The sequence below is a fragment of the Marmota monax genome, unplaced genomic scaffold, assembly GCF_021218885.2.
Source record: "Marmota monax isolate L192 unplaced genomic scaffold, Marmota_monax_Labrador192_F-V1.1 WCK01_AAM20220418_F8-fsc00108, whole genome shotgun sequence".
Lineage (NCBI taxonomy): Eukaryota > Metazoa > Chordata > Mammalia > Rodentia > Sciuridae > Marmota > Marmota monax.
The window spans coordinates 5,430,131-5,457,329 of NW_026694593.1; the positions used below are offsets into that span (position 1 = coordinate 5,430,131).

Below are 27,199 nucleotides of genomic sequence, written 5' to 3' on the forward strand. Positions count from 1 at the left end.
AGTGCTCGCCTGGCATGCAAGAGGCCTTGGGGTTGGAGCCTCAGCACCACGTAAAAATGAATAAATAAAATAAAGGTATGTGTCCAAATACAAAAAAAAAAAGATAAAAAAAAAAAAAAGACAATTCTGGGAGATAGTGTCACAGGCAGGGCTCCCCCGATGACCAAAACCACTAAGGTTTGGAAACCACAATTTTACTCATCCTTACCCTTCCCCACTCATCCCCTCTCCCAATTCCCTCTTACTTGCTGGCAAAGAAGGCCACCCAAGGGAAGCGAAGATCATGGGTATCCACAAAGACATTCTGAACAAACAGGTTGGGGCTGCAACTATGCTGTAAGTTTAAGGACAGCACCGAATCAATACCAAGGAAATAAAAGTGAGAGCAGAAAAAAATGATGGTATCTGACCAACCCCATTATAACAGAGATGTTTTGAAAGAAAGCTACCTCTTCAAAAATTTTTGAAAACCAATTTATAAACATCAACTATATAAAAGTTCATATTGTATGTTAACAAAAAAAAACAGAACTTTGGGGACCATGGGATAAGTGAACCATCTAGAGGCAGAGGGAAGGGATCTTACATTGAGGTAGCGGCCCAAGTTGCCTTCAAGCTTGGCATCGATGATATAGCAAGACTCTTCACCATCGTAGAACTGGCGTGTATTCTTCCGAACAGGTGCACTCTCCCCCTTGTCCACAGAGGCCATGTTGGTTGATTTAATGGCTATCCCATGGGTTGATTTAAGAGCAAAGCCCCGGGTTGATTTTACTGCCACCTGGCGCTTTGTCGGACCTGGAGAGGAAGGAGAATGGGGTCAGGACCCACCCCAATTCATGATTCAATTGCATGTTCTTACCCACTCCCCACCATTTTTTGGTGTTCTAGAGATGGAACTCCAAGCCTAGCACATTCTAGGCAAGTGCTCTACCACTGAGCTACATCTCTAGCCTATCTACTCTCATTCTTATGCCACGTGTAGCAGCTCAGGAATACCAATAACCTAGGTCTCGGGCAAAGACTTCAGTAGCCATGTTTTCAAGCAGGATTAGATCTGCTGGACAAAGGAACTGAGGGAAAGAGTAAGGAACTGAGAAGAAGAGAGGAAGGGGACATGTTAAATAAGTTAATAGCTTAGCTTAGCATCAGGAAGCCCTCCCCAAAATGCTTCAACTCTTAGGATCTGAATTTGCCACTCCCCTACTTCTTTAGGTTCCTTTAAAAAAATGTTCTACTTTCTACTGTTTCTCCCTACCACTCCCCCAAATTTTCCAGACTACCAGACATGTTCTTCTTGTCCTCAAAGTCATCCCCTTCAGAGCCAGAGGAGATGGTCTGGATATCATCACTGTCAACTGCTGTGGCTGAAGTCTGACCAGGAGTAGGCTTTCGGCTGGTCCCACTTTCCCCCTCACTTTCTGTGCTGCTGGACAGTGTCAGGATGTCCTGGGGAAGCAGAAGGATGAGAAGAAGGAAGAGGAATAAATGGAAAGGCCCCTTCAAATTCTTGCTTTTACCTATGGTTTGACAGAAGGGACTGAGACTGTAAGCAAGAGGAAGGTAAGATACTGAATCAAAGAGAACAAGACAGGAAGTCAAGGACAGATAAGCAAGAAGACACCTAATAATAATTATAGTGAAGGACTTGTGAGGGGAGACTGTTCTATGTTCCTTTACTTGGCTCCGAGTAATAGAAGGCTGGGTAAGACACAGCTTGAGAAGGTCACTTACATCAGGGTTGGACTGGGCAGAAGCCATGAGTCGCCGGCTCTGATGCATACTAGTCTTACTAGGTGGACGGCGAAGTCCTTCAGGCTTCACAGGAGAAGGATTGTAACCATAATTTCGAGAGGTTTCAGTAACTCTGATGTGGGGGAAAGACAATGAGAATGAGTCAGGTTACAGGCTATCTTCTTAAGAGAATGCACAAGAGAAGACAGATTTGGAGAACACGTCAGAAAGACAAGCACCAACAGGATGGTGCACACCTAAAATCTCAGCTACTGGGAAGGCTGAAGCAAGAAAATCACAAGTTTTGGCAACTTGGACCCTATCTCAAAAAAATAAAAACAAAAGGCCTGGGGATGTAGCTCTGGGGGAGAGCACCCCTGGGTTCAATCTCCAGAATCACACACACAAAAAACTTACAAGGACATCTTGTTCCGGTCATCAGGGTCCTAGAAAAGAGCAAATGCAGAGTTAAGGAAGTTAAGATGGAAATGTTAAGAAATAGTTAAGAAAGAAATGCTTTCGTGGTCTAAGGTTAACAAATCCATTAATTTGATTATTAAAGAACATTAGGCAGTTAAGGGTACATATACACTATTTAAAGTGGGAAGGTGTGGGGAAATCACCCTGACTTGATAGTAACAATTATATTCTCATCACTAAACTCCCCTAGCAGGGGCCTCTATTTATAATGTAGAAAATTTCAACATTATGGTCTGGGGTTGTGGTTTAGCAGTAGAGCACTCATCTAGCATGTGTGAGGCCCTGAGTTTGATCCTTAGCACCAAATAATAATAAATAAGTAAAATAAAGATACTGTGTTCAACTATTACTAAAGGATAAATATTAAAAAAAAAAAAAGAAGAAAGAACAGAAAAAGAAAATTTCAACATTATCAAAGATAGACCTAAAATTGATTCTTTTCTTTTGTAATGGGGTTTTTACTTTTTTGCCCAGGCTTATTTCTAACTCATGGGCCCATATAGTTCTCTTACCTCAAACTCTTGCTACCACACCCAGCTTTAAAGTAAATTTTTGTTTGTTTTTGTGGTACTGAGGATAAATCCAGGATTTTGCACATGGTAGGCAAGTGCTCTACCATTAGGCTCCATATCCAGCTCTTAATTTAAATTTTGAGACAGTGTCTCATTAAATTCCCCTACGCATGTAACCCTCCTGCTTTAGTCTCTTGAGTGGCTGGGCTAAGGTGTGTGCCACCAAGCTCAGCCTGTTTCTTCAATATAAGCAAACAATGATGTAGACAACTTGCAACACCATTTAAAAAAAAAAATCACTTATAATCCTTCACTTGGGAATGAATCAAATAATCTGCCTCTCCTAGGCAAATGGATTTTAAAATAATTTGGTCTTTATTTAACCTAGGAATGTACTGAGTTGAGGAAGAGAATAAGGTGGCCACAAGAAGTATCTGTCATGTAAATAAGATGACTTGTTACTGTATTGAGGTTATTACTATAACAAAGTTAAAAGCCATTGCTTTGATTTTGGGCCACTGCTTACCTCTTTCTTAGCCTGCTTGATGTCTCCTTCATCCTTGATGGCCATTCCCGAGGTAGAGGCCTTCTCAGCCTCTCCTCGACTTCCCCCAGCCCTGCCCTCCCCACCTTCACTGGTCTTGAAGGATGAACGACTATCAGAGTCACCAAAACCACCTTCACTGACACTATTGCAGCTCAACCATGAGGCCACTTTGTTCTTGGGCGTCTCTTCGGAGGAAGGTGGATTACAGCCCCCTACAGGGACTGAGGAAGGGATAGGAAGATGTGGAGGCCCAAGGTCTGGGGGGCGAGAATCCTTGGAAGCTGTCTCAGACAATCCATTCTCTTTCTGACCACGGGTCTGCCTCCGGGTAGCATAGCTGCGCCAAACTGAGCTGGTGCTGAAGTCCTCATCCTTACAGAAGTTATCATCTGAGCTATCATCATTGGACTCTTCAGGGTCCTCTGTACCACTGTTGCCATCTTCTTGGTCCTTCAAATCTACACCACTGCTATCAGAGGAACAGGGGACATCACTCTCATATCCTTCCTTGAAGTTCTCTACGCTCTCAATATGGTCCAGATTTGCAAAGTACTCGTCACCCATTTCCAGGCCCTCCTTGTCAGCAAAGTCATCTGTCAGGATTTTGCCTAAAAATAGAGAATTAAAGGCTTTCTGGAGTTATGGGGACCTTTAAGAATAAGTTCATTAAAAAAAAAAAGGTCATTCCATCAATACACTGCCTACCAGTATCAAGTCTTCAAGTCTAGATCCCTTTGTTATAAACTCAAGTCTTTGATGACACCTTGTGTCTTACTATGAGAGCATGGGGAAATTTATTATAGTTTTTTTTTTTTTTTTTATTTCTGCAGTACTGGGGATTGAACCTAGGGGTACTATATACCACTGAGATACATTCCAACCCTTATTTTTAAGCAGTTGAAGTTGCCCAGGTTGGCAATCCTCCAGCCCCAGCCTCCCAAGTAGCTGGGATTATAGGCATGTGTCACCATATCGGCTCCTTTCTTTCTCTTAACTTTGTTTATGGAAAGAGTGCTCTCAACTATGCTAAAAGATTCTGGGTGGACGTGGAAGAAAAATTATACAATAGACTCTATGATCACGTTATCTCCTCTCAAACATCAGTGTCCATAACATGATCCCCTTCACACTGCTATACTTCTCTGGTCCACCTAGACTGGCACAATACTCATCATGTCTTTTCATTTTTTGTGGTACTGTGGATTAAACCCAGGGCTTTGCACAAGCTAGATAAGCACTCGACCACTGATCTACATCCCAACCTTTTTTGTTTTGACACAGGGTCTTGCTAAGTTGCCCAGGCTGGCCACAAACTTGCCATCTTCCTAACTCAGCCTCCTGAGTAGCTAGAATTACAGATGTGCACCACTGCACCCAGCACTTAGCATGTTCTTTATAGAAGAAATCCCCACATCCTTTTATTTCCAGTTCAAATGTCAAGAACTATATATTCTTTAAAAATACTGTGGTGCTAGGTATTGAACTTAGGGTCTCTTGCATGTAAGTACATACCCTAGGACTGAGTTATACCTCTAACCCTAAGCACTTTATTACGTATTTATCTTGTATCTGGTTCAATTCCCTATCATGTTCCAACTCTAGGAAGCAACCCTTGTATTTTATTACTAACCTGCATAAATACAAACAAAAGAGCCTTTGGCAATGTCATCCAAGCAGCGGATACCCCAGCCCTTGTTCTGTGTCTTGAATAGCTGTAGCCGAACCTGTAGTCCATGCTGCACTAATCGATTTGTGCACATGTGTGGGTCACATTTACAGCGTTTGTTACATTCATATACCCTAGAAATAGGTTAGAATAAAATCAATTATGATATTATTAGTGGGATACTAGAAATCCACAAAACATACCATGGATAAAAATTAAAGTTAAGGTAATAATCTAAGCAAGTGAATTTATGGAACTGTTTAGGCTCCTTGATATACAGCCAAAGGAAACAATTCAAAAGGGGGAAAAGTAATTTACACAGGTGTTTATAGGAATATAGTACATAATACTATGTCAGAATGTCCATTGCCTGGAGAAAAGCTAAATAACAATGTGAATAAAGACTGCACAGCCATTAGAATAAGTATATAGACTATATACATTTATAAATATAGGTACATCAAATAAAGATAGGTAAGCCAACACTGCAGATACTGAAGAGTACAGGGATAGGAGGAGCTTGTATAAAGTTTATGGCATTAAGATTAAAAAAAAAAATTCTTTTTAGTTGTAGATGGACACAATACCTTTATTTTGTTTATTTATTTTTATGTGGTGCTGAGGATTGAACCCAGTGCCTCACATGTGCTAGGCAAGCACTAAGCCACAACCTAAGCCCTAAAATTTTTTTGATAAAGCTTTTTTTTTCATTCAGCAAATTTACATAGCAAGATTTATAAGACACTGGAAATACAACAATAAAAAAGGTCATAATCTCTACTCTCAAAGTGTTCATACTCTTCTTCAACAACTTATTTTAAAAATAATTAGGGATCTAGCAAATAACACCATTAAAGGGAGATAATACAATTATGCTGACAAAAACCAATCACTTCTGATGTCAATACTTTCATTCTATTTGTTTTCCTCAGCGTTAAGATTTTACTTTTTGAGTCTAGGGATATAGCTCAGTGGTAGAGTGCCTGCCTGGTATATGTGAGGCCCTGGGTTTGACTCCCAGTACAAAACCAAAGCAAAGCAAACCAAAAGAAGTCTATTTTCCCATTATTAAAATTTAAGGGAAGCATTTTCTTTTGGGAAGATGACAACAATGCAATTAGTTAATGACATATTAGTCATATCCCTCTGGATAAAAATGGTAAGACCAAGCTGGGCTTGATGTCACACACTTGTAATCCTAGTGAGTCGGGAGGCTGAGGCAGGAGGATCATTAGTTAAAAATCAGCCTCACCAGGCTGAGATTGTGGCTCAGCGGTAGAGCGCTCGCCTAGCACGTGTGAGGCCCTGGGTTCGATCCTCAGCACCACATAAAAATAAATAAATAAAGGTATTGTGTCCAACTTAAAAAAAAAAAAAAATCAGCCTCACCAACTCAGCAAGACTCTAAGCAACTCAGTGAGACCCTATCTCTAAATAAAAAATAAAAACGGGTGAGGATGTGGCTCAGTGGTTAAGTACATCTGGGTTTGGTCCCCAGTACCATGAAAAACAAATAAATTTTATATATATTTCCCCATAAACCACACAAAAAAAACAAATGGTAAGACCAACTTCTATTCATCAAAAATAGAACTTGTGTGGTGGCACACACCTGTAATCCCAGTAACTTGGGAGGCTGAGGCAGAAGGATCCCAAGTTTGAGACCAGCCTTGACAATTTATTGGGATCCTCAGCAACTTGGAAAGACCCCGTCTCATAACAGAAAATAAAAAGGAATGGGGCTCAGTGGTTAAGCAATGCTGGTTCAATGTCAGAACCAAGAAATAAATTTTTTAAAAAAGTTGTTGGTGTTATATTAATGATTTACATGCATCTTAGTTATAACCCCAAAGCAGCCCTCTAAAGGTGTGTGTATATATATATTACATATTTATTTTTTGGTACTGGACACTTTACCACTGAGCTATATCACAAACCCTTTTCTTTATTTTTTATATTGAGACAGTATCTAAGTTGCTTAGGAACTTGCTAAATTGCCAAGGCTAGCCTTAAATTTACGAGCCTCCTGTTTTAGCTTCCTGACATGCTGTGAGTAGTCATGTGCCACTGTGCCCAGCTAAAGGTGTGTGTGTGTATATATACACACACACACACACATATTACTTTCTTTTAGTTGTAGATGGACATAAAACCGTTCATTCGTTTATTTTTATGTTGTGCTGAGGATTGAACCCAGTGCCTCACAAATGGTAGACAAGCGCTCTACCACTGAGCTACAACTGCAGGTTTATAATTTTTAACTTTACAAAGTATTATTGGGGCTGGGGTAATGGCTCAGTGGTAGAGCACTTGCCCAGCATAAGTGAAACACCGGGTTTGATTCTCAGCACCATATATAAATAAGTGTTATTGACGTCGGCAATCCCAGTGGCTTGGGAGGCGGAGGCAGGGATTGCAAGTTCAAAGCCAACCTGAGCAATTTAGAGAGGCGCTAAGCAACTCAATTGAGACCCTCTCTCTAATAAATACACAATAGGGCTGGGGATGTGGCTTAGTGGTGGAGTTCAATCCCTTGAAACAAAAAAAAAGTATCATTGATGGCTTGGGAGCCTGAGGCAGGAGGATCAGGAATTAAAAGTCAGCCTCAGCAACTTAAATGAGGTCCTAAGCAACTCCGCGAGTCCCTGTCTCTAAATAAAATATAGGAAAAAATACACACCGAAGACTGCAGCTCAGCTGGGCATGCTGGCATACGTTTGCCATCATGACAACTTAGGAAGCTGAGGCAGGAGGATCGAAAGTTTGAGGCCAGCCTCAGCAATTTGGCAAGGCCCTAAGAAACTAAGTGAAACCCTTTCTGAAAATAAAAAGGTCCAGGGATGTGACTCAGTAATTAAACACCCCTGGATTCAATCCCCACCCTCAAAAAAAGACTACAGCTCAATTAATTCTTACACACAAAATATACCATGTAACCAGCACCAGAATAGGAAACAATTTTGTGAGGTCTTTTAAAAGTCCTCTGTGAGTGGGGGGCTATTTGTTAATATCTTTTGTATGTAGTTAACAGGATTAGCCTGGGAGGGGCAGGTCCAGAATCAGAAGTCAGGTTTAAGCACCACCATACAAAACTTTTAGAGTGGCTGTACCAAGTTCATTCATTCATGAATTTCATAAAATCTGTTATGCACCAGGCATTGTGGTAAGTTAGCTGCTGTGATATGATAGTGTGTAAAACAGACAAGGTCTCCACCCTCATGAAGCTTACATTCTAATGGGGAAAGAGAAACTGAGTTGACTAAGTTATTATAGAACATAAAGGTGGTGCTCAATGACAGAATCAGGGAGTGACTAGGGTCTCTCTCAGGAGGTGAGATTAAAGCTGAGAGCTCAATGTTAAAAACAGCCACACAAAAAACAATGGAAAGATGCCAAAAAGAAGGCACAAGGTGTACAAAGGCCCCAGAGGGAGATTGGAAAACACAGGGTGAACCGCATTCAGGAACAGAATATTAGTGTGGCCAGAACAACTTTGGAGTGGGAGAGATAGGAAGCAGCTAGACAGTACAGTGTTTTGTACCATCTGGTTAGAATGGTACATGGGTTAGAATAAAATTCAATTGCAATGGGTAGCTATTAGTTTTAAGCAGGAAAGTGACATACTAGTTGTGGTTACTAAAAAATACTTTTATATGGCTGGAAGTGTAGCTCCATGGTAGAGCACTCCTAGCAGGTGCAAAGGCCCTAAGGTTTACTCCACCATTAACACACACACACACACACACACACACACACAAGGAATCTATATAGAAAACATTTTAAACATGTAAATAAAGATACAATGAGCACCCATGTAGCAGCCACCCAATATTATTAAATCTAAACATTATATAAGGTTCAGAATTTTCTTTAATTAAACCAAAAATTTGCCTTTTCTACTGCTTAGTATTCTCTGTATTCAGCATAAATTCACCCCCAACTCAGACCTTTCAGGCTTTATTTTTCTTTTTGGTAGTACTAGAAATTGAACCCAGAGCCCTGCACATGTTAGGCAAGTGTCCTACACTGAGCTACATTTCTAACCCTTTTTATACTTTGAGACAGGGACACTTACCCAGGCTGGCCTTGAATTTACAATCTTTCTGTTTTAGTGTCTTGAGTAGCTGGGATTACAGGTGTGTGCCCTCAAGTCTGGCTCCATGAAGCTTCCTGTCAGGTCTATTCTTTTCTTTTTTGAATTTTTTAGGTATAGATGGACACAACACAATACCTTTATTTTTATGTGGTGCTGAGGATAGAACCCGGGCCCCGCCCATGCTAGGAGAGTACTCTACCGCTAAGCCACAATCCCAGCCCTGTCAAGTCTATTCTGCTGAAGAAGTTGCTCCTACAAGTCACCCAACCTGCTCTTTTTTTTTTTAGAGAGAGAGAGACAGAGAGAGAGAGAGAGAATTCTTTTAATATTTATTTGTTAGTTTTCGGCAGACACAACATCTTTGTTTGTATGTGGTGCTGAGGATCGAACCCGGGCCACACGCATGCCAGGCGAGCGCACTACCGCTTGAGCCATATCCCCAGCCCCCAATCTGCTCTTTCTATAAATTGAGTGCACAGCATCAATCTGGAAACCCCCTTCAATTCACTACCATTTGGCATTCCCTTCACTTTTCTTCTGGGTTGAATCCTGTCTTTTGGATGTGTGCCTTTCTTTCTTGGCTTTCCCCCTCATTTTGGTAAACAAAATGATTTCCCTTTAAAATTCTGAATAGATTGTGCAAATTGCCATCAAGCTTCCAGTATCTTTATTTTGTTTATTAATTTTTATGTGGTGCTGAGGATCGAACCCAGGGTCTCACCCGTGTGAGGCGAGTACTCTACCGCTGAGCCACAACAACAGCCCAAGCTTCCAGTATCTTTTATGATTTTCTCTTTGTCCTCTGAGTTTTGACACTTCCCGATTCTGTCTCTCAGTGGGTAGTGGGTATCTATTTTCATCTATTATGCTGGGACAAGAGTGCCCCACCCCTTTTTTTATTCTTTTTTTTTTTTTTAATAGTTGGGGATTGAACCTAGGCCCTTGTATATGCTAGGCAAATGGTAAAGCCACACCCCTAGCTCTTTCTTTCTTTTTTTGGTGGTAGTGGCGGTGCCAGGGATTGAACTCTAGGGCACTCCACTATTGAGCCACATCCCCAGCCCTATTTTATATTTTATTTGGAGACAGGGCCTCACTGAGTTGCTTAGTGCCTCGCTTTTTGCACAGGCTGGCCTTGAATTCAGGACTTCTTGCCTCCACCTCCCTCAGCTGGGATTACAGGCGTGTGCCACCTTACCAGGTAATCCCTAGCTCTCAATTTGGAAACAGACAAAAAATTTTCAGTTACAAAAAATTTTGGGGGCTGAGGATGTGGCTCAAGCAGTAGCGCGCTCGCCTGGCATGCGTGCAGCCCGGGTTCGATCCTCAGCACCACATACAAACAAAGATGTTGTGTCCGCTGATAACTAAAAAATAAATATTAAAAAAAAAAATTCTCTCTCTCTCTTTAAAAAAAAAAAAAAAAAATTTTAATTAAGCCAGGGGTTACCACTGAGCTACATCCCCAGCCCTTTTTATTATTCATTTTTGTTTTGAGATGGGGTCTTGCTAAATTGCTTAGGGCCTTGCTTAGCTGCTGAGGCTGGCTTCAAATTTGCAATCCTCCAGTCTCAGCTTCCCGAACTGCTGGGATTACAGGTGTGATCCACCATGCCTGGTTAAGTATTAACGTTTATTAACTCATGTTCATATGTACTAGTTTATCATGCTATTTCCACTATTTCCTTGTCTTCTACTTTCTCTGACTTATCCTTCTCAGTCTCATATTTGGCTCTATATTCTCTGTTTAACCTCTAAATTTTGAGGCACCATGAGCTTACCTGAGATCCCTTCTCTACTACCAACATTTTCTCTAGGTGAACTCAAACTTTTAAAATTTCACTCCAATCTGCAACCCTCTTCTAATCTTCCATCTAAATAAAAAGCACCAACATTGTTGGCTGCTAAACCACAAAAAATCTTTTTTTTTTTTTTTTAAATCAGGGAGTAAACCCAGGGGCACTTAACTACCGAGCCACATCTCCAGTCTTTTTTTATGTTTTATTAGAGACAGAGTCTCACTGAGTTGCTTAGGGCCTCGCTAAATTGCTGAGGTTGGCTTTGAACTCGAGATCCTTTTGCCTTCCAAGTCACTGGGATTATAGGAGTGCACCACTGCGCTGGGCAAGAATGGTTCTTGATTCTACTCCTTTCTTCCCATTCCATAGTGTATCAAGTTCTGTAGCTCTACCTCTTGATACATCCCAGACATATCCCCTTTCATTTCTTCTTGGTGCTGGGACTGAATCCAGGCCTTGAACATGTTAACTGCACACTCTACCACCCAGCTACATCAATAACATCATCCTCTTTCATTTCTAACTGCCACACATGCATTCTAGTACAAGCCCTAGTCATTACTGCCTCGCTCTCATCTACAAACTTACAATTATGTCCTCATTAATACTGTTTAGCTTTTGCAGCCCCAAGATCATTACACCACAAAGACGACAGAATAATCTTAAAAAGGCAGAATATATTACTTACCTGCTTCAAACTCTCTAACAGCATCCTATCACTCCATGAATTTGATTCTAACTTTCATTCTAGGTTGCAAAGTCTTATATAATCAGGTCCCTGCCTATGTTTCTCCACACGAATTTCACTTGCTAGAGTAAATCACAATCAGAACACTTATACAGCTATGAAAGGTCATCTTTTCTACAACAGAAAATTATATACTAGTCAATCTTTTTTTTGGTGCCAAGGATTGAACTCAATAAACCACATCTCCAGCCCCGCCCCCTTTTTTAAAAAATATTTTTTAGTCACTGATGAACCTTTATTTTATGTGGTGCTGAGAATTGAAACCTCATATGTGCCAGGCAAGCACTCTATCTGAGCCACATCCCCAGCCCCCCACAACCCTTTTAATTTTTTGAGATGGGTTCTCATCAGGTTGCTTACAGCCTTGCTAAATTGTTGAGGCTGGCATTGAACCTGCGATCTTCCTGCCTCAGCCTCCTGAGCTGCTGGGATTATAGGTGTGCACAACCATGTCTGGCTATTCAATCACATGTCTTCAAGAAAAGTCCATGTGCTGGGAATTTAGGAAACATGATTTAATTAATGAAATGCTTTTTCTGGTTCCAAGTTTTTAATTTGTGATAAGTATGCTTCCCTCTTGGGTGCCACACCATCCTGAGTACTTACCCTGTGGGCAGACACTCTTCTAGTCTCTTGTACTGGTAGCCAGAGTTAGGGTTGACTTGGCCACCAGGGGTGCAGGCCGTAGCCTGGATAGTCAGTTGATGGCAGGCACACTTGGACCTGTATAAGACAAAAAGGGACAACAGCTAACCAAAGTATGAGGACAAGATAGTGAGTTTTTTTTTCTTCTTCTTTCATGCACATAAGTGAAAAAGGAATGGGGCTGGGGTTGTGGCTCAGGGGTCGAGCACTTGCCTAGCATATGCGAGGCACAGGGTTCGATCCTCAGCACCACATGTGGTTATTAATGATGGTGGAATGTGATGATCATTATTATCCAAAGTACAGGTATGAAGACACAAATTGGTGTGACTATACTGTGTATACAACCAGAGATAGAAAAACTGTCTTCTATATGTGTAGTGAAAATTATAATGCATTGGCTGTCATATATAAAAATTCAAATAAATAAATAAAATAAAGATATAAAAAAGTTGTATCTATTAAAAAAGAAAGAAAGAAAATGAGAAAGCATGATTAAGATAGTAAGAAAAAGATGAGAGAACAAAACAGAGATTAGAGGGAAGCAGAATAAAAGGGGGAAGAATGAGAAAAAGAAATGTAAGACACACACCCACAGTTATTCAGTGGGGTCACATCAGATTCTGGCCTTCCTATTCAACTTTCTTTTGTGGGGAAGGGGGGGATGGGGGTGTTCTGGAGATTCAATTCAGGGGCACTTGACCATGGATGGAGCCTCACCTCCAGCTCTATACCCCTATTCTGTATTTTACTTAGAGACAGGGTTCACTGAGGTGCTTAGCTTTTGCTGAAGCTGGCTGTGAACTCACGATTCTCTTGCCTCAATGTCCCGAGTAGCTGGGATTACAGGTAATAAATACAGCAATACAGGTAATAAAGCAAAGGTGAAAAGAGAGGAAATAAAGCAAAGGAAAGGTGAAAAGAGAGGAAACCATAATAAAGCTGGAAGCAGAGGCAGCTATCTCCCCTGCAACCCCCAACTTACTTGTCACGACAACCATCCTTGCAGTCACAGCCAACGAGAAATTCAGGGCCTGTGTTAATGAAAACACCCTTGCCTGGGATCCGTTCCTTGCTATAGGCCACCTGGGGTGGGGGAGTTGTGTCAATTTCATTGACACAGGAGAGGGGAACATCTTCCTTTCCATAAGTGATGTCTAAAATATAGTAAAAAGGCTTGTAGGGCTGAAACTTTCGGTCCACAAGAACATACGGATCCAAACAGAACATCTCCAGAAAAAGGAAGTCACATCCAGTCTCAAAAAGGTAACGTTCAATCTCCTGCATTGTCCGAAGGCAGAGGCCACAAGGTGTCTTATAAATAACATGAAAACCCATCTTCCGATTAACTCGACGCCGGGCTGTCATCCGCCGGAAGTCATACAGCAGTGGGACTAACAGAGGGTTCTTCCCCCGATACTGTTCATTCCTTATAGGTCTGATCCGAGACAGGCAAGTATAGCTGCAGACATGAGGTAAGTAGAAGAGCTTCTCCATGGGGGCACGGTAGGAGGGCTCTGCTGGGGCCCGCTCCAGCATGCCATGGAAGGCTGGAGGGGCTGGAGGACCAGGAGGGGCTGGAGGACCAGGAGGGGCTGAAGGACCTGGAAGCGCCGGAGGAGCAGGGGGTGCTGGGGCAGAGGTTGTTGAGCCTAATGGTGATCTGCAAATGAGATGCAAGATATCAGATCAGATAACAGGTCTCTTTGTTGTATAATTATTCCTCTAGCTAGCTAAGCCATTTCTCTAATTTTTCAAATAGCTGCATACCTGAAGAAAGTCAGATCTTCCCTTGCTGTACCAAAACTGATCAATGATAATCTCTAGTTACTCTTCACTAACTGATGACATCATTATTTCAATAGTGGACTTATTACTAAATTGTATTTGCCTGGGAATTATGAAATTAAGAGTCCAGTCTGCTACTAATGCCTTGTCTGTTGGGTGTCTTGTAAATATCTTTATGAATTCCAAGGACTCAAGGAAAGAAGTGGTATCTCCTTTCTGTTATAGTAATGATGACACTGAATTCAATGAACATTTTTGACAAATAACTTTCTGGTGATAACTATATTTCTAGACATCCAGTTTCTGAATTCAATTATTCTTGTTTTCTGTTTCTCCGAAACACCTAATATTAGCTTCCTTTTTAAATTCAAGCTCCTCAGCATCATAACTTTAAACTCTAGCCCCTAGAGCCAAGGTGTTTTCCCTACACAGTGAACACTCAGTTCATGATGCCAACACGCCCATAAAGAGCCAAGATTTTCTCACCTATAAGTCTGATTGATCCCAGGTTTCCCACCAGGGGCACTTTCACTGAGTGCAGGAGACGTAGGGGAGGAATGACCAGAGCCCACAGATCCTGGTCGGAAGGATGTGCTCTTTTTGGCTACCTGCTTCCGTGACTGAGCAAGCTGGCTTTCCAAGCTTCTAGGAGATTGAGAAAAGATTATATAGTAAGGGATGCAGAAAATATGTGAAAGAAACTGAAGGAAAAAGAACAAATAGCACTCACTCATTGTCACCTGCTTGGGGGGACAGAGGAGGACCAGGTGGGGCAGAGGGGGCAGCGGGGGCAGGTGGAGCTGTAGGCTGTGGGGGCTCCATTGGTTTGAACTGAGTTGTCAGATCCTGTGTGTACTGGACAACAGGGCCTTTGCTCCTCACAGCACCTACAGGAAAAGGAAAATGATCTCTGAGAAGATGATAGCTGTGTCAGCTGCATTCACTCATATACCTGATCCTCAATTTATACAGTACTAAAAACAGTAACGGAAAAATCTGGAGCCCTGCATGGTGGCATATATCTATAATTCCAGCAACTCGTAAGTTAAAGCAGGAGGCTCACAAGTTTGAGGCCAGCCTCTGGAACTTGGTGAGGCCCTAAGCAAATTTAGTGACACCCTATCTGAAAATATAATAATAAAAAAAGTGGCTGGGGATGTGACTCAGTGGATCACCAGTTCCTATTATTTATTTATTTATGAAGGGGAACTCTTAACATCCGCATTTGATTTTTTTTTGGGGGGAAGGGCAGGGTGTGGTGCAGGGATTGAACTCAGGAGCACTTGGCCACCGAGGCAAATCCCCAGCCCTATTTTATTTTATTTAGAGACAGGGTCTCATTGAGTTTCTTAGCACCTCGCCATTGCTGATGCTGGCTTTGAACTTGCGATCCTCCTGTCTCAACCTCCCAAGCCGCTAGGATTATAGACATGTGCCACTGTGCTCAGCTTGCATTTGATTTAAACAATAATTTTCTTCCTGCCCCAGTCAATTCACCCCATTAATTATGTTAGATTTTTGTGAATTTGAAAAATGCACTCTTCGATCAACTAATGTTGATGGAAAAAAAAAAACAATCAGAAAGTATGAAAAATATAAAACCTAAAAATGAAAACCAGTCTGGGCTTAAAAAAAAAAAACAACAAAACTTTATAACACAGAAACTAACAATTTCCATATAGACAATGGAGTTAACTATCAACCACTACCTAACCTAAGCCAGGTGTTCCACTTTTTTTTTTTTTTTTTTAAATATTTATTTTCTAGTTTTCGGCGGACACAACATCTTTGTATGTGGTGCTGAGGATCGAACCCGGGTGGCACGCATGCCAGGCGAGCGCAATACCACTTGAGCCACATCCCCAGCCCAGTTCCACATTTTTATGTGGTTGTTTAGAACAAATAAAGGGCATAGCAATGCAGACAGCACCATAAATCCATCACTAGAAGTAACAATGAGTCAGCAGTGTCATCCTGGTAAACAAAGAATAGCTACTGTATATAATCTGTTCTCTTTCTTCTCTCCCCTACAAATCTTTATGACATACCCATATTTGGACGTGTTCTGAGCTGTCCCCCTTGCTTCTTCTCCAGTGCAGAAGCTGAAGACGTCTTCATGCTGAACATAGGCTCCAGCCGTGTAGAACCTCGATAGATCCACTCACATCTTTTGTCATCCTAGGGACAGGAGAAAAGGAGAGCAGGGTGAAATGGGTTAAAGGTTAAAAATCTTTCCTTTCATTTGTGCAGAATAAATACCATATGCCACCCCTGAGAAATCTCCCTGATGAGCCCTGAACTCCTTATCCATTCAATACATTTATGTGCCAGGCTCCATGATAGGTATCAGGAGTATAAAGAACACCACAATCTATGTTTCAGAAATTATAGGAGGGGGCTGGGGTTGTGGCTCAGCGGTAGAGCGCTTGCCTCACACGTACGAGACTATGGGTTCGATCCTCAGCACCACATAAAAAAAGTAAATAAATAAATAAGTGAGGGGCTGGGGATGTGGCTCCAGTGGAAGTGTGCTCGACTGGTATGCGTGCGTCCTGAGTTTGATCCTCAGCACCACAAACAAACAAAGATGTTGTGTCTGCCGAAAAACTAAAAATAAATATTAAAAAAAAGAAAAAATAATAAATGAATAAGTGAAATAAAGGTGTTGTGTCCAACTACAACTAAAAAAAATAAAAAAATAAAAAATAAATAAAAAAAAGAAATTATAGGAGAACACTAGCACAGTGGCATGAACACCTGTCTGTAGTCCCAGCTATTTGGGAGGCTGAGGAAGAAAGACTGCTTGAGCCCAGGACTTCTTCAAGATAAGCCTGGGCAATATAGCAAGGCCTCATCTCCCTCACCACCCACATACCAAAAAAAAATTTACACAAGAGACAGATTTATACACAGAGTATAAAAAGTGTGACAAAGATCATAAAGTGTCAGGATAAAAGGGTTGAAATAAAGCAGAGAAGAACATTAATCCTAGGAAGTGGGGTGACAAGGGAAAAGAGAACAGGAGGATGGGTACAAAAGAGAGAAGTTCAACTGAGCTTTACAAGATCACCAAAACCTCTAATTCCTTCAGTTCTTTATCCCATTACTGTACGAAAACCATAATCTCGGAAAAAATGAAAAGGGCTGCCTTCTTTGTACCTATACATAGTAAGAATACTCTTAGAGGGAAAAAAAAATCAAAACCATACAGATTAGTGTCATGATTAAATTCAGGGAACTTATTTTATTCATTTATTTTATATTATTTTAGTTGTAGTTTGACACAATACCTTTATTTTATTTATTTATTTAAATATTTTGTTTATTCAGTTGTAGTTGGACATAATACCTTTATTTTATTTTTATGTGGTGCTGAGGATCCAACCCAGGGCGTCGTATGTACTAGGAGAGCACTCTACCGCTGAGCCACAACCCTAGCCCCTTATTTTTATATCTATTTCTAAAGGAAGAAAAAGGAGGACAAAAATAAAAGGACAAAGCAAAGATTGAAGATAAGAAAGAGGAAAACTACAGATATGAAGTCATTCTCATTGTTGTCTTTTTTCCCCTTCTGTATGTGCTTCTGAGGATTAAACCCAAGCACTCTACCACTCTACATCCCCAGGTCCTCATTACTGCCTCTTATGCCTCCATCGCCCAATCCCACCCTGAAAACTGCCTCCAATTTTACAAAAACAGTACCAGGAAGAGGATCCTGACTAGGCTGCCATCCACCTCCTCAACTCGGGACTTCCACCATGTGCCTTCCCACTCAGTCTTGATAAGCTGGCCGCTCTTAAGCAGCACCATGGGTCGGTTGGGGTAAGCAGTGATATACTCCTCTATGAAGTCTCGGCAGGAGATGTCTTCAATGTCCTCCCAAGTCTTTTTCACTGTCACAAGGAAGAAACAGAGCTGAGAGAGGGTAGTAGGACATGACTTGATAGGGGAAAAAACAAAAATCAGGTGACATCATGAAATTAAAAAATTTTTCCTTCTCACTCATTAAATCCACCCCTCCCACTGCCATAGTAGGGATTGAATCCAGTAGTGTTCTACCTCTTAGCTACATCCCCAGCCCTTTTTATTTTTTAAAATTCCTTTTAGTTGTAGATGGACACAATACCCTTATTTAACTTATTTTTATGTGGTGTTGAGGATCAAACCGCTGAGCCACACATGTGCCTTACATGTGGGAGGCAAGCGCTCTACCATTAGCTACAACTCCAGCCTCCTTTTCATTTTTTTTAGACAGGGTTTTGCTAATTTCCCAAAGCTAGTGCCAAGCTTGAAATCTCCTGCCTCAGCCTCCCAAGTAGCTGGAATTACAGGTATGAGCCACCATACCCAGCCATATTAAATTTTTTAAAAATTTCATTTGTCTTTATAACCAAATAAAATTCCATTGTGTTTATTTTTAAATTTTTGATACCAGGAATTGAACCCAGGGGTACTAACCACCATGCCACATCCCTAGCCCTTTTTATTTTGAGAAAGGGTTTCACTAGGTTGCTTAAGCCCTCACTAAATTGCTGAGGCTGGCCTCAAGCTTGTGAGTGTCCTGTGTCAACCTCCCAAGTAATTGGGATTATAGTCATATTCCACCACACCTGCTTTCTGTATTAAAATTTTTTTAACAACCTTTTTTTTAGTTGTAAATCGACATAATATATTTTTTTTTATTTTTATGTGGTACTGAGGATTGAACCCAGTGCTTCAAGCATGCAAGGTAAGCACTGTACCCCAGCCCTGTATTAAATTTTTAAGGGAATCTCAATGTGTTTTACTGCCATATTATGTAGAAACTCAGTAGTGTTAGTTGATTCCTCTGCAATCAAAAATAGTCACTTCTGTAGGAGTCTATACCCAAGCCAGAGAAACAAGTACAGAGGACTATGAAAGCTCCATCTGACACAGTCTCTGTTTGTACAAATGTTAGGTCAAACATGAGACTAGGAAAGAACATCTTTTCAAATATCAGTCACTTAAACACCTATTATAAGAGCAGTTTACCCAGTTATGATTTTTTTTTTTTTTTTGGTTCCAAGGATTGAACTCAGGGGCACTCGACAACTGAGTCACATGCTCATTCCTATTTTGTACTCTATTTAGAGACAGGGTCTAACTGCGTTGCTTAGCATCTCGACTTTGTTGAGGTTGGCTTTGAACTCATGATCCTCCTGCCTCAGCCTTCCGAGCGCTGGGACTACATGTGTGCGCCACCACATCTGGCTTTAAATTTTTTTTATTTTTATTTTTTTTAGTATTTTTTGTAGTTGTAGATGGACAGCATGCCTTTAGTTATTTGTTTATTTTTAGGAGGTGCTAAGGATTGAACCCAGTACCTCACATATACTAGGTAAGCACTCTGTCACTGTGTCTGAACTGAGGCCCCAGCACCAGTTATGATCTTCTAATGTCTTACTCTGGCTACAAAGACCCAGGCATAGAAATGGATAATAAAACTGTACTTATTAGCCACAAAACAATAAAGCTTTCCACTCAGGCATCTTGATAAGAAATACAAGATGGGGGGAAAAAAAAAACTGATATAGGTAAAGAAGAATGGAGGATACTCACATGGCCGGCAAATGGGATAGAGTTCTGACTGTGTGACATAGGAAGCATAGCCATCATCAAAGAAAATAAGAAACCTGTAAAGGAAGGGTGATTAATAGAGAGGGAAGGTTATTATATTTAACACAAACTACAGATTACTTTTTCATAGATCACCTCTGGATCACAATAGGACACACTCAATGGAAGCAATTCCATTCTATTCCCCACACCAATTAAGAATTTTCCCTTAATCTAACCAACATATTCCTTTTTAAAAAAATAATTTATTCTTTGGGCTGGGGTTGTGGCTCAGTGGTAGAGCACTCGCCTCTACCCTGGGTTCAATCCTCAGTACCACATAAAAAAAATAAACAAGTGAAATAAAGGTTTTGTGTCCAACTACAACTAAAAAATAAATTAATGATAACAATTTATTCTTGTTCCTCTGGAATATTCCTATGCTGCCAATGATTTATTCTCCATTCCTTCCTTCTATATGAATTCTCTATTCCCTTAATCACACTAACTGATCTTTTTTTTGCCCCCTTTGTGTGACACCAGTGATTGAACTCAGGTTTTACACAGGCTAAACAAGAATTCTATCAATGAGTTACAACCTTAGTCATTTTTCTTTTAAAAAAGGGTCTCATTAAGTTGACTAGGCAGGGCTTAAACTTGGGATTCTCTGCCTCAGCCTCCCAAGTAGCTGGGAGTATAGGCATAAGCCACTATACCTAGCTCATTAATCCTTTTTTTTTTTTTTTTTTGGTAGATGGACACAATACCTTTGTACTTATTTATTTATTTAAATATTTTTTACGTGGTGCTGAGGATCACACCCAGTGCCTTAATCATGCCAGGCAAGCACTCTACCACTGAGCCACAATTCCAGCCCTCATTAATGCATCCTGATTATTCTCCTAGTTTTCCCCTTAAAAAAAGAAAAGGGGAGGTGGAAAAAAGAAACCAAAGAAAGAATCACCCATATAGCAAAGAGAGACAGAGGGTTATCAGACCTCACACAAAACCCAATTGTGAAAACGGGACTATGACGTAAATAGGCAGACACTATGTTCCCCCTTTTCCAGTCCTCCTTCCATGTACCTGAGCTTGTTTTTGACATTTGGTGTCTCAGCCACAATGCCAGCATAGAGCCAGACCTGATTCCCATCTTTGTATTTAGCCACCACTCGACTACCCACATATAATTTGTCAGCAGGAGGGTGGTAATCATAAGCAATATGGTTCCCTGAAAGCAGACTCTTTCCTTTGTTGTCAAATTTCACCTTGTATTTCTTCCCTGGCCCTGAGTAAAAAAAAAAAGACAAAATTGTAAAAAAACTGTCATTCCTAAGTAAGCCCTCCCTGCTTGCCATGTGAAAGACAATAACAAAGGCTGTGGGGAAAAAGAAACAATTCATAGTATACCTACAGGTTGCCTTTCATAAGCGCTTTCTCTAGCTTGAACATACCAACTGTCTGTATGGCGATAAGGGTGCCTTTGTGCCACGTCTTAGTTCTCTTCTTGCCAAGAATCCGCATGCTAACTACCAGGTCACCATCTTTGCTCAGTTCTCCAGACATCTGACTCAAGGTTCCTATGGAGGAAAGCAAAATTGTTCTAAAGCGTTGTGCCACAGGTTGGCAGAAAATAGAAAGGTAAAGAGGGCAGTACGTGTATCAGGAAAAACGAGGTAACCTTTGATCCTTGAATATTCTTCTCCCCCAGTACTGGGGAGTGAACCCAAGGCCTCATGCATGCCAAGCAAGTGCTCTACCACAGAGCTAAAATCCTGCCCTTGTTATTATTTTGAGACAAGGTCTTGTTATCCTCTTGCCTCAGCCTCTCAAGTAGCTAGAATTATAGGTACATGCCACCATGTCTGGGTGATCCTTAGCCATCTTTTCTTTATTCTTGGCCAAAGGCAGAAACACAAAACATAGATATGCTAACAGGAGAAACTTGAAGAACTGAAGTTTACAATGTAATTCATATACATATCACTTCAACCCAATGTTTTCAACTACTTTTTTTTTTTGGTACTGGGGATTGTACCCAGAGATGCTTAGCCAATGAACTACATCCCCAGCCCTTTTGATATAATATACAGGGTCTCACTAATTTGCTTAGGGTCTTGTTAAATTGCTGAGGCTGGCTTTGAACTTGCAATCCTCCTGAGTCACTTAGCCTCTTGAGTCACTGGGATTACAGGCATGCACTACCATGCCCACTCCAACTCCTTATTAACAACAATAGTAACTACCACTCAAATGCAATAAAACTTTTTTCCCTTTCTAAAAAACTTGGCCTCAAAACTTATTTTATTTTATTTTTTTAAATATTTATTTTTTAGGTGTAGATGGACACAATACAATGCCTTTATTTTTATGTGGTGCTGAGAATTGAACCTGGATCCCACCGGTGCTAGGCGAGTACTCTACTGCTGAGACACAATCCCAGCCCAGAACTTATTTTTTAAAAATATTTATTTTTTAGTTGTAGGTGGACACACAATATCATTTTTTAAAAATTCTTTTTGTAGTTGTAGATGGACAGAATGCCTTTATTTCATTTATTTTTATGTGGTGCTAAGGATTGAACCCAGCACCTCACACGTGCAGGCAAGCGCTCTGCCACTGAGCTATAGCCCCAGCCCAGACACACAATCTTTATTTATTTATTTTTTTATGTGGTGCTGAGGATCGAACCCAGTGCCCCACATGTGCTAGGCAAGCACTCTATCACTCAGCCACAACCCCAGCCCTGCTGCAGAACTTTTGATAATAGTTCCAAGTTATTTTCTCCCCACTAATCTCCAACTGGAAAAAGTACTCAAGAACATGGGAACAATCTAAATGTAGACAGCTAATAAGTGCTAAGATAAAACATGACACACTGGAAACTCAGCATCAGTAAAATTGGGATCTGACAACTTGTAAGGATAACGAGACTGGTATATCACAATCAGTAGACAAAAGGTGGTAGCAGAGGTTGTGGCTCGTAAAATAAAGGTATTGGGTCCAACTACAACTAAATAACAAATACTAAAAAATTTTTAAAAGGTGGAAGCAGACAACAATTAAAACAAAATAACTAATAATCCTAACATTCACCATAGACAGCCTACCTATGGTGGTAAAAGAAGCCCACAGAAGTGGAAAAGGTTATCCAGGAAATCTTGTAATAATTCACCTCCCACCTCTACCCAGATATTCCTCGACTCTAACCTTTATGTAAATCCTGGGAACTGCTCTTCTTATTGACAGCATCCATGAACTTCTGGACATCTTGGGCTGATTTTCTTAAGGCAGCCATAGCCTCACGGAGCTGTAAGGAAGCAGATCAGGTTAGAAATAACTTGAGAGAAATGGAGATGTAGCTCAGTGGTTGAGTGTTTGCCTAACATATAAAAGATCCTGGGTTCAAGACCCAACACTGCAACAAGTTTAAAAAAAGAAGAAAGAGAAAGAGAGACAGACAGAAAGAAAGAAACCTGAGAATAAGAAATAATATCTTTCAGGGCTGGGGTTGTGGCTCAGTGGTAGAATGCTTGCCTAGCATGTGTGAGGCACTGGGTTTGATTCTCAGCATCGCATATAAATAAATGAATAAAATAAACGTTCATCAACATCTAAAAAAATTTTAAAAAAATAAAAAACAATATTTCATAAAACAAAATGAGTTATATTTGGAACTTCCTAGTTACCATTATCAGACAAAAATTTCCCATTCTTATAAACCTGATTTAGAAGTCGACTTTAGAAAGCGTTTCTTGATTAATCTCCCCTAGCAGGATCCTGTTACATTTCACTTTCATAAAGCACTCTCAGCAGATAGCATTTCTTGGTAACGTTCTTTTGCATTCTTATGAAATCTATTAGAGGACTATAGCCCTCAACGCAAATTACAGGATGAATATGTTGACAGGTAAACTGACTGCTCAGGCCATAAATTTCACCCATTTTCTTTTGTAGTGTTGGGAACTGAATCGAAGGCCCTGTGTATATAAGGCAAATAGTCTACCTTAGAGCTACACCCCAACCTAGCTCCCATTTTTAAATTCATATCTCTCAACTGTCTCCCACCTACCCCAACTCACCTTCTGGTCTTTTGGAGTTCTGCTGCCCGCATCACCTATGGAAAAGAAGAACTCTACTAAGTATAAGAAACTTATGAAGCCAGGAGCAATGGTGCACACTTGTAATCCCAGAGGCTCAGGAGATTAGAGACAGGAGGATCACGAGTTCAAAGTCAGCCTCAGCAATGGTGAGGTGCCAAGCAACTCGGACCTTGTCTCTAAATAAAATACAAAATAGGGCTTAGCATGTGGCTCAGTAGTCAAGTGCCCCTGAGTTCAATCCCCGGTACCAAAAAAAGAAGAGAAAGATTAATGAACAGAAATTTCTAAGAAATCAAGAACTACTCCAACACCTGGAGACTAAATAATATGCTACTGAATGAACAATGGGTTGGAAAAGACATCAAGGAAGAGATTAAAAAATTCTTAGAGGTGAATGAGAACACTGATACAACGTATTGAAATCTCTGGAACACTATGAAGGCAGTACTAGAGGAAAGTTCATTGCATGGAGTTCATTCCTCAAAAGAAAAAAGTCAACAAATAAATGACCTAACATCATATCTCAAAGCCCTAGAAAAAGAAGAAAAAATCAACACCAAAAGCAGAAGATGGGAAATAATTAAATTCAGAGCTGAAATCAATGAAATTAAAACAAAAGAAACAATTGAAAAAACTGAAAAAACAAAAAGTTGGTTCCTTGAAAAAATAAATAAAATTGACAAACCCTGAACCATGCTAACAAAGAGGAGAGAAAACTCAAATTACTAACATACATGATGAAAAAGGAAATATCACAACAAACACTACAGAAATATAGAAGACAATTAGAAATTATTTTGAAAACTTGTACTCCAATAAAATAGAAAATATCAAAGGTATAGACAAATTTCTAGAATCATATGATTTACCCAAATTGAATCAGCATGATATCCACATCTTAAACAGATCAATTCAAGTGATAAAATAGAAGATGTCATCAGAAGCCTATCAACCAAGAAAAGCCCAGGACCGGAGAGATACACAGCTGAGTTCTACAAGACCTTTAAAGAATAATTAATACCAATATTCTTCAAATTATTTCATGAAATAGAAAAAGGGGCAGTACTTCCAAACTTATTCTATGAGGCCAATATCACCCTGATTACAAAACCAGACAAAGACACATCAAAGAAAGAAAACTTCAGACTAATATCTCTAATGAACATCGAATCAAAAATTCTCAATAAAGTTCTGGCAAATCAAATACAAAAACACATCAAAAAGATAGTGCATCACGATCAAGTCGGGGTCATCCCAGGGACTCAAGGTTGGTCAACATATGGAAATCAATAAATATAATTCATCACATCAATAGACTTAAAGATAAGAACCAAATGATCATCTCAATAGATGCAGAAAATGCATTCGACAAAACACAGCACTTCCTCATGTTCAAAACACTAGAAAAACAAAGGACAACAGGAACATATCTCAACATCGTAAAAGCTATCTATGCTAAGCCCCAGGCCAACATCATTCTAAATGGAGAAAAATTGAAAGCATTCCCTCTAAAAACTGGAAAAAGACAGGATGCCCCCTCTTTCACCACTTCTAATTAACATAGTTCTTAAAACACTGGCCAGAGCAATTAGACAAAAGAAATTAAAGGGATACAGATAGGAAAAGAAGAATTCAAATTAGCACTACTTGCCGAAGATGATTCTATACCTGGAAGACCCAAAAATTCCACCAGAAAACTTCTAGAACTAGTAAATGAATTCATCAAAGTAGCAGGATATAAAATCAACACCCATAAATCAAAAGCATTTCTGTATATCAGTGACATATCTTCTGAGAAAGAAATGAGGAAAACTACCCCATTTACAATAGCCTCAAAAACAAAACAAAACAAAAGAAAAAACAAAAACCAAACTTGGGGAATCAACGTAAGGAAAGAGGTGAAAGACCTCTACAACGGAAAATACAGAACGCTAAAAAAAGAAATTAAAGAAGACCTTAGAAGAAAGATCTCCCTTGTTGTTAGAAAGGCAGAATTAATATTGTCAAAATGACCATACCACCAAAAGCATTATACAATTCCAATCAAAATCCCAATGACATTCCTCATAGAAAATAGAAAAAGCAGTCATGAAATTCATCTGATAAGAGACCCAGAATAGCTAAAGCAATCCTTAGTAAGGAGAGTGAAGCAGGGGGCATCACTATACCAGACCTTAAACTATACTACAGACCAACAGTAACAAAAACAGCATGGCACTGGCACCAAAACAGACTGGTAGACCAACGGTACAGAATAGAGGACACAGGGACTAACCTACATAATAACAATTATCTTATATTAGACAAAGGCACCAAAAATGCACATTGGAGAAAAAATAGTTTCTTCAGCCAACGGTGCTGGGAAAACTGGAAGTCCATATGCAACAAAATGAAATTAAACCCCTATCTCTCACCGTGCACAAAACTCAATTCAATCTGGATAAAGGACCTAGGAATTAAACCAGACACTGCGTCTATCTGAAGAAAAAGAAGGCCCAAATATCCATCATGTTGGATGAGGCCCCAACTTCCTTAATAAGACTCCTATAGCACAGGAATTAAAATCAAGAATCAATAAATGGGGACTGGGGTTGTGGCTCAGCAGTAGAGCACTTGCCAAGCACATGCGAAGCTCTGGGTTTGATCCTCAGTACCACATAAAAATAAATAAATAAAATAAAGATATTATGTCCAACTACAACTAAAAAAATAAATATTTTTTTTAAAGAAAAAGAATTAATAAATGGAATGTATTCATCTCAGCAAAAGAAACAATCTGCGAGGTGAATAAAGAGCCTACATTTTGGGAACAAATTTTTACCACACGCACATCACATAGAGTACTAATCTCTGGGACATATAAAGAACTCAAAAATCTTAACACCAAAATACAAATAACCCAATCAATAAATGAGCAAGGAACTGAACAGACATTTCTCAGAAGAATATATACAATTAATCAACCAACATAGAAAAAATGTTCAACATCTCTAGCAATTAGAGAAATGCAAATCAAAACTACTCTAAGATTTCATCTCACTCCAGTCACAATAGCAGCTATTAAGAATAGAAACAAGTGTTGGCGAGGATGTGGGGAAAAAGGTATACCCATACATTGCTGGTAGGACTGCAAATTAGTGCAGCCGATGTGGGAAGCAGTATGAAGAATACTTGGAAAACTGGGAATAGAAGCACCATTTGACCCTGCTATCCTATTCCTGGTCTACACTCAAAGGATTTAAAAACAGCATACTACAGGGACACAGCCACATCAATGTTTAAAGCAGCACAATTCACAAGAGCTAAACTGTGGAACCAACCTAGATGCCCTTCAGCAGATTAATGAATAAAGAAAATGTGGTATATATACTCAGTGGAATATTATTCAGCTCTAAAAGAGAATGAAATCATGGCATTTGCAGGCAAATGGATGGAGTTGGAGAATATAATGCTAAGTGAAGTCAGTCAATCCCAAAAAACCAAATGCCAAATGTGATCTCTTAT

The 27,199-nt window shown here is 40.0% G+C and overlaps 1 protein-coding gene across 8 annotated transcripts in view; it reads right to left on the minus strand.

Annotated features, from left to right (window-relative positions):
* Setdb1 (SET domain bifurcated histone lysine methyltransferase 1) overlaps positions 1-27,199 on the minus strand; it is a 45,074-nt gene that overhangs the window by 1,242 nt on the left and 16,633 nt on the right. For 5 of the 8 annotated variants that reach the window (XM_046421490.1, XM_046421491.2, XM_046421492.2 and 2 more), the window contains 18 exons: positions 23,675-23,709; positions 22,803-22,902; positions 21,047-21,172; positions 20,679-20,880; positions 19,596-19,669; positions 17,718-17,908; positions 16,064-16,193; positions 14,746-14,902; positions 14,502-14,660; positions 13,213-13,890; positions 12,189-12,305; positions 4,904-5,073; positions 3,253-3,881; positions 2,152-2,180; positions 1,735-1,867; positions 1,284-1,449; positions 587-798; positions 246-334 (listed from right to left, as the gene is read on the minus strand). In XM_046421490.1, coding sequence (XP_046277446.1) covers positions 246-334; positions 587-798; positions 1,284-1,449; positions 1,735-1,867; positions 2,152-2,180; positions 3,253-3,881; positions 4,904-5,073; positions 12,189-12,305; positions 13,213-13,890; positions 14,502-14,660; positions 14,746-14,902; positions 16,064-16,193; positions 17,718-17,908; positions 19,596-19,669; positions 20,679-20,880; positions 21,047-21,172; positions 22,803-22,902; positions 23,675-23,709 — 3,397 coding nt within the window. Of the gene's footprint in view, positions 1-245; positions 335-586; positions 799-1,283; positions 1,450-1,734; positions 1,868-2,151; positions 2,181-3,252; positions 3,882-4,903; positions 5,074-12,188; positions 12,306-13,212; positions 13,891-14,501; positions 14,661-14,745; positions 14,903-16,063; positions 16,194-17,717; positions 17,909-19,595; positions 19,670-20,678; positions 20,881-21,046; positions 21,173-22,802; positions 22,903-23,674; positions 23,710-27,199 lie in introns of those variants that run through there. The other 3 variants (XM_046421493.1, XR_009224670.1, XR_009224669.1) reach the window with 3 other exon arrangements.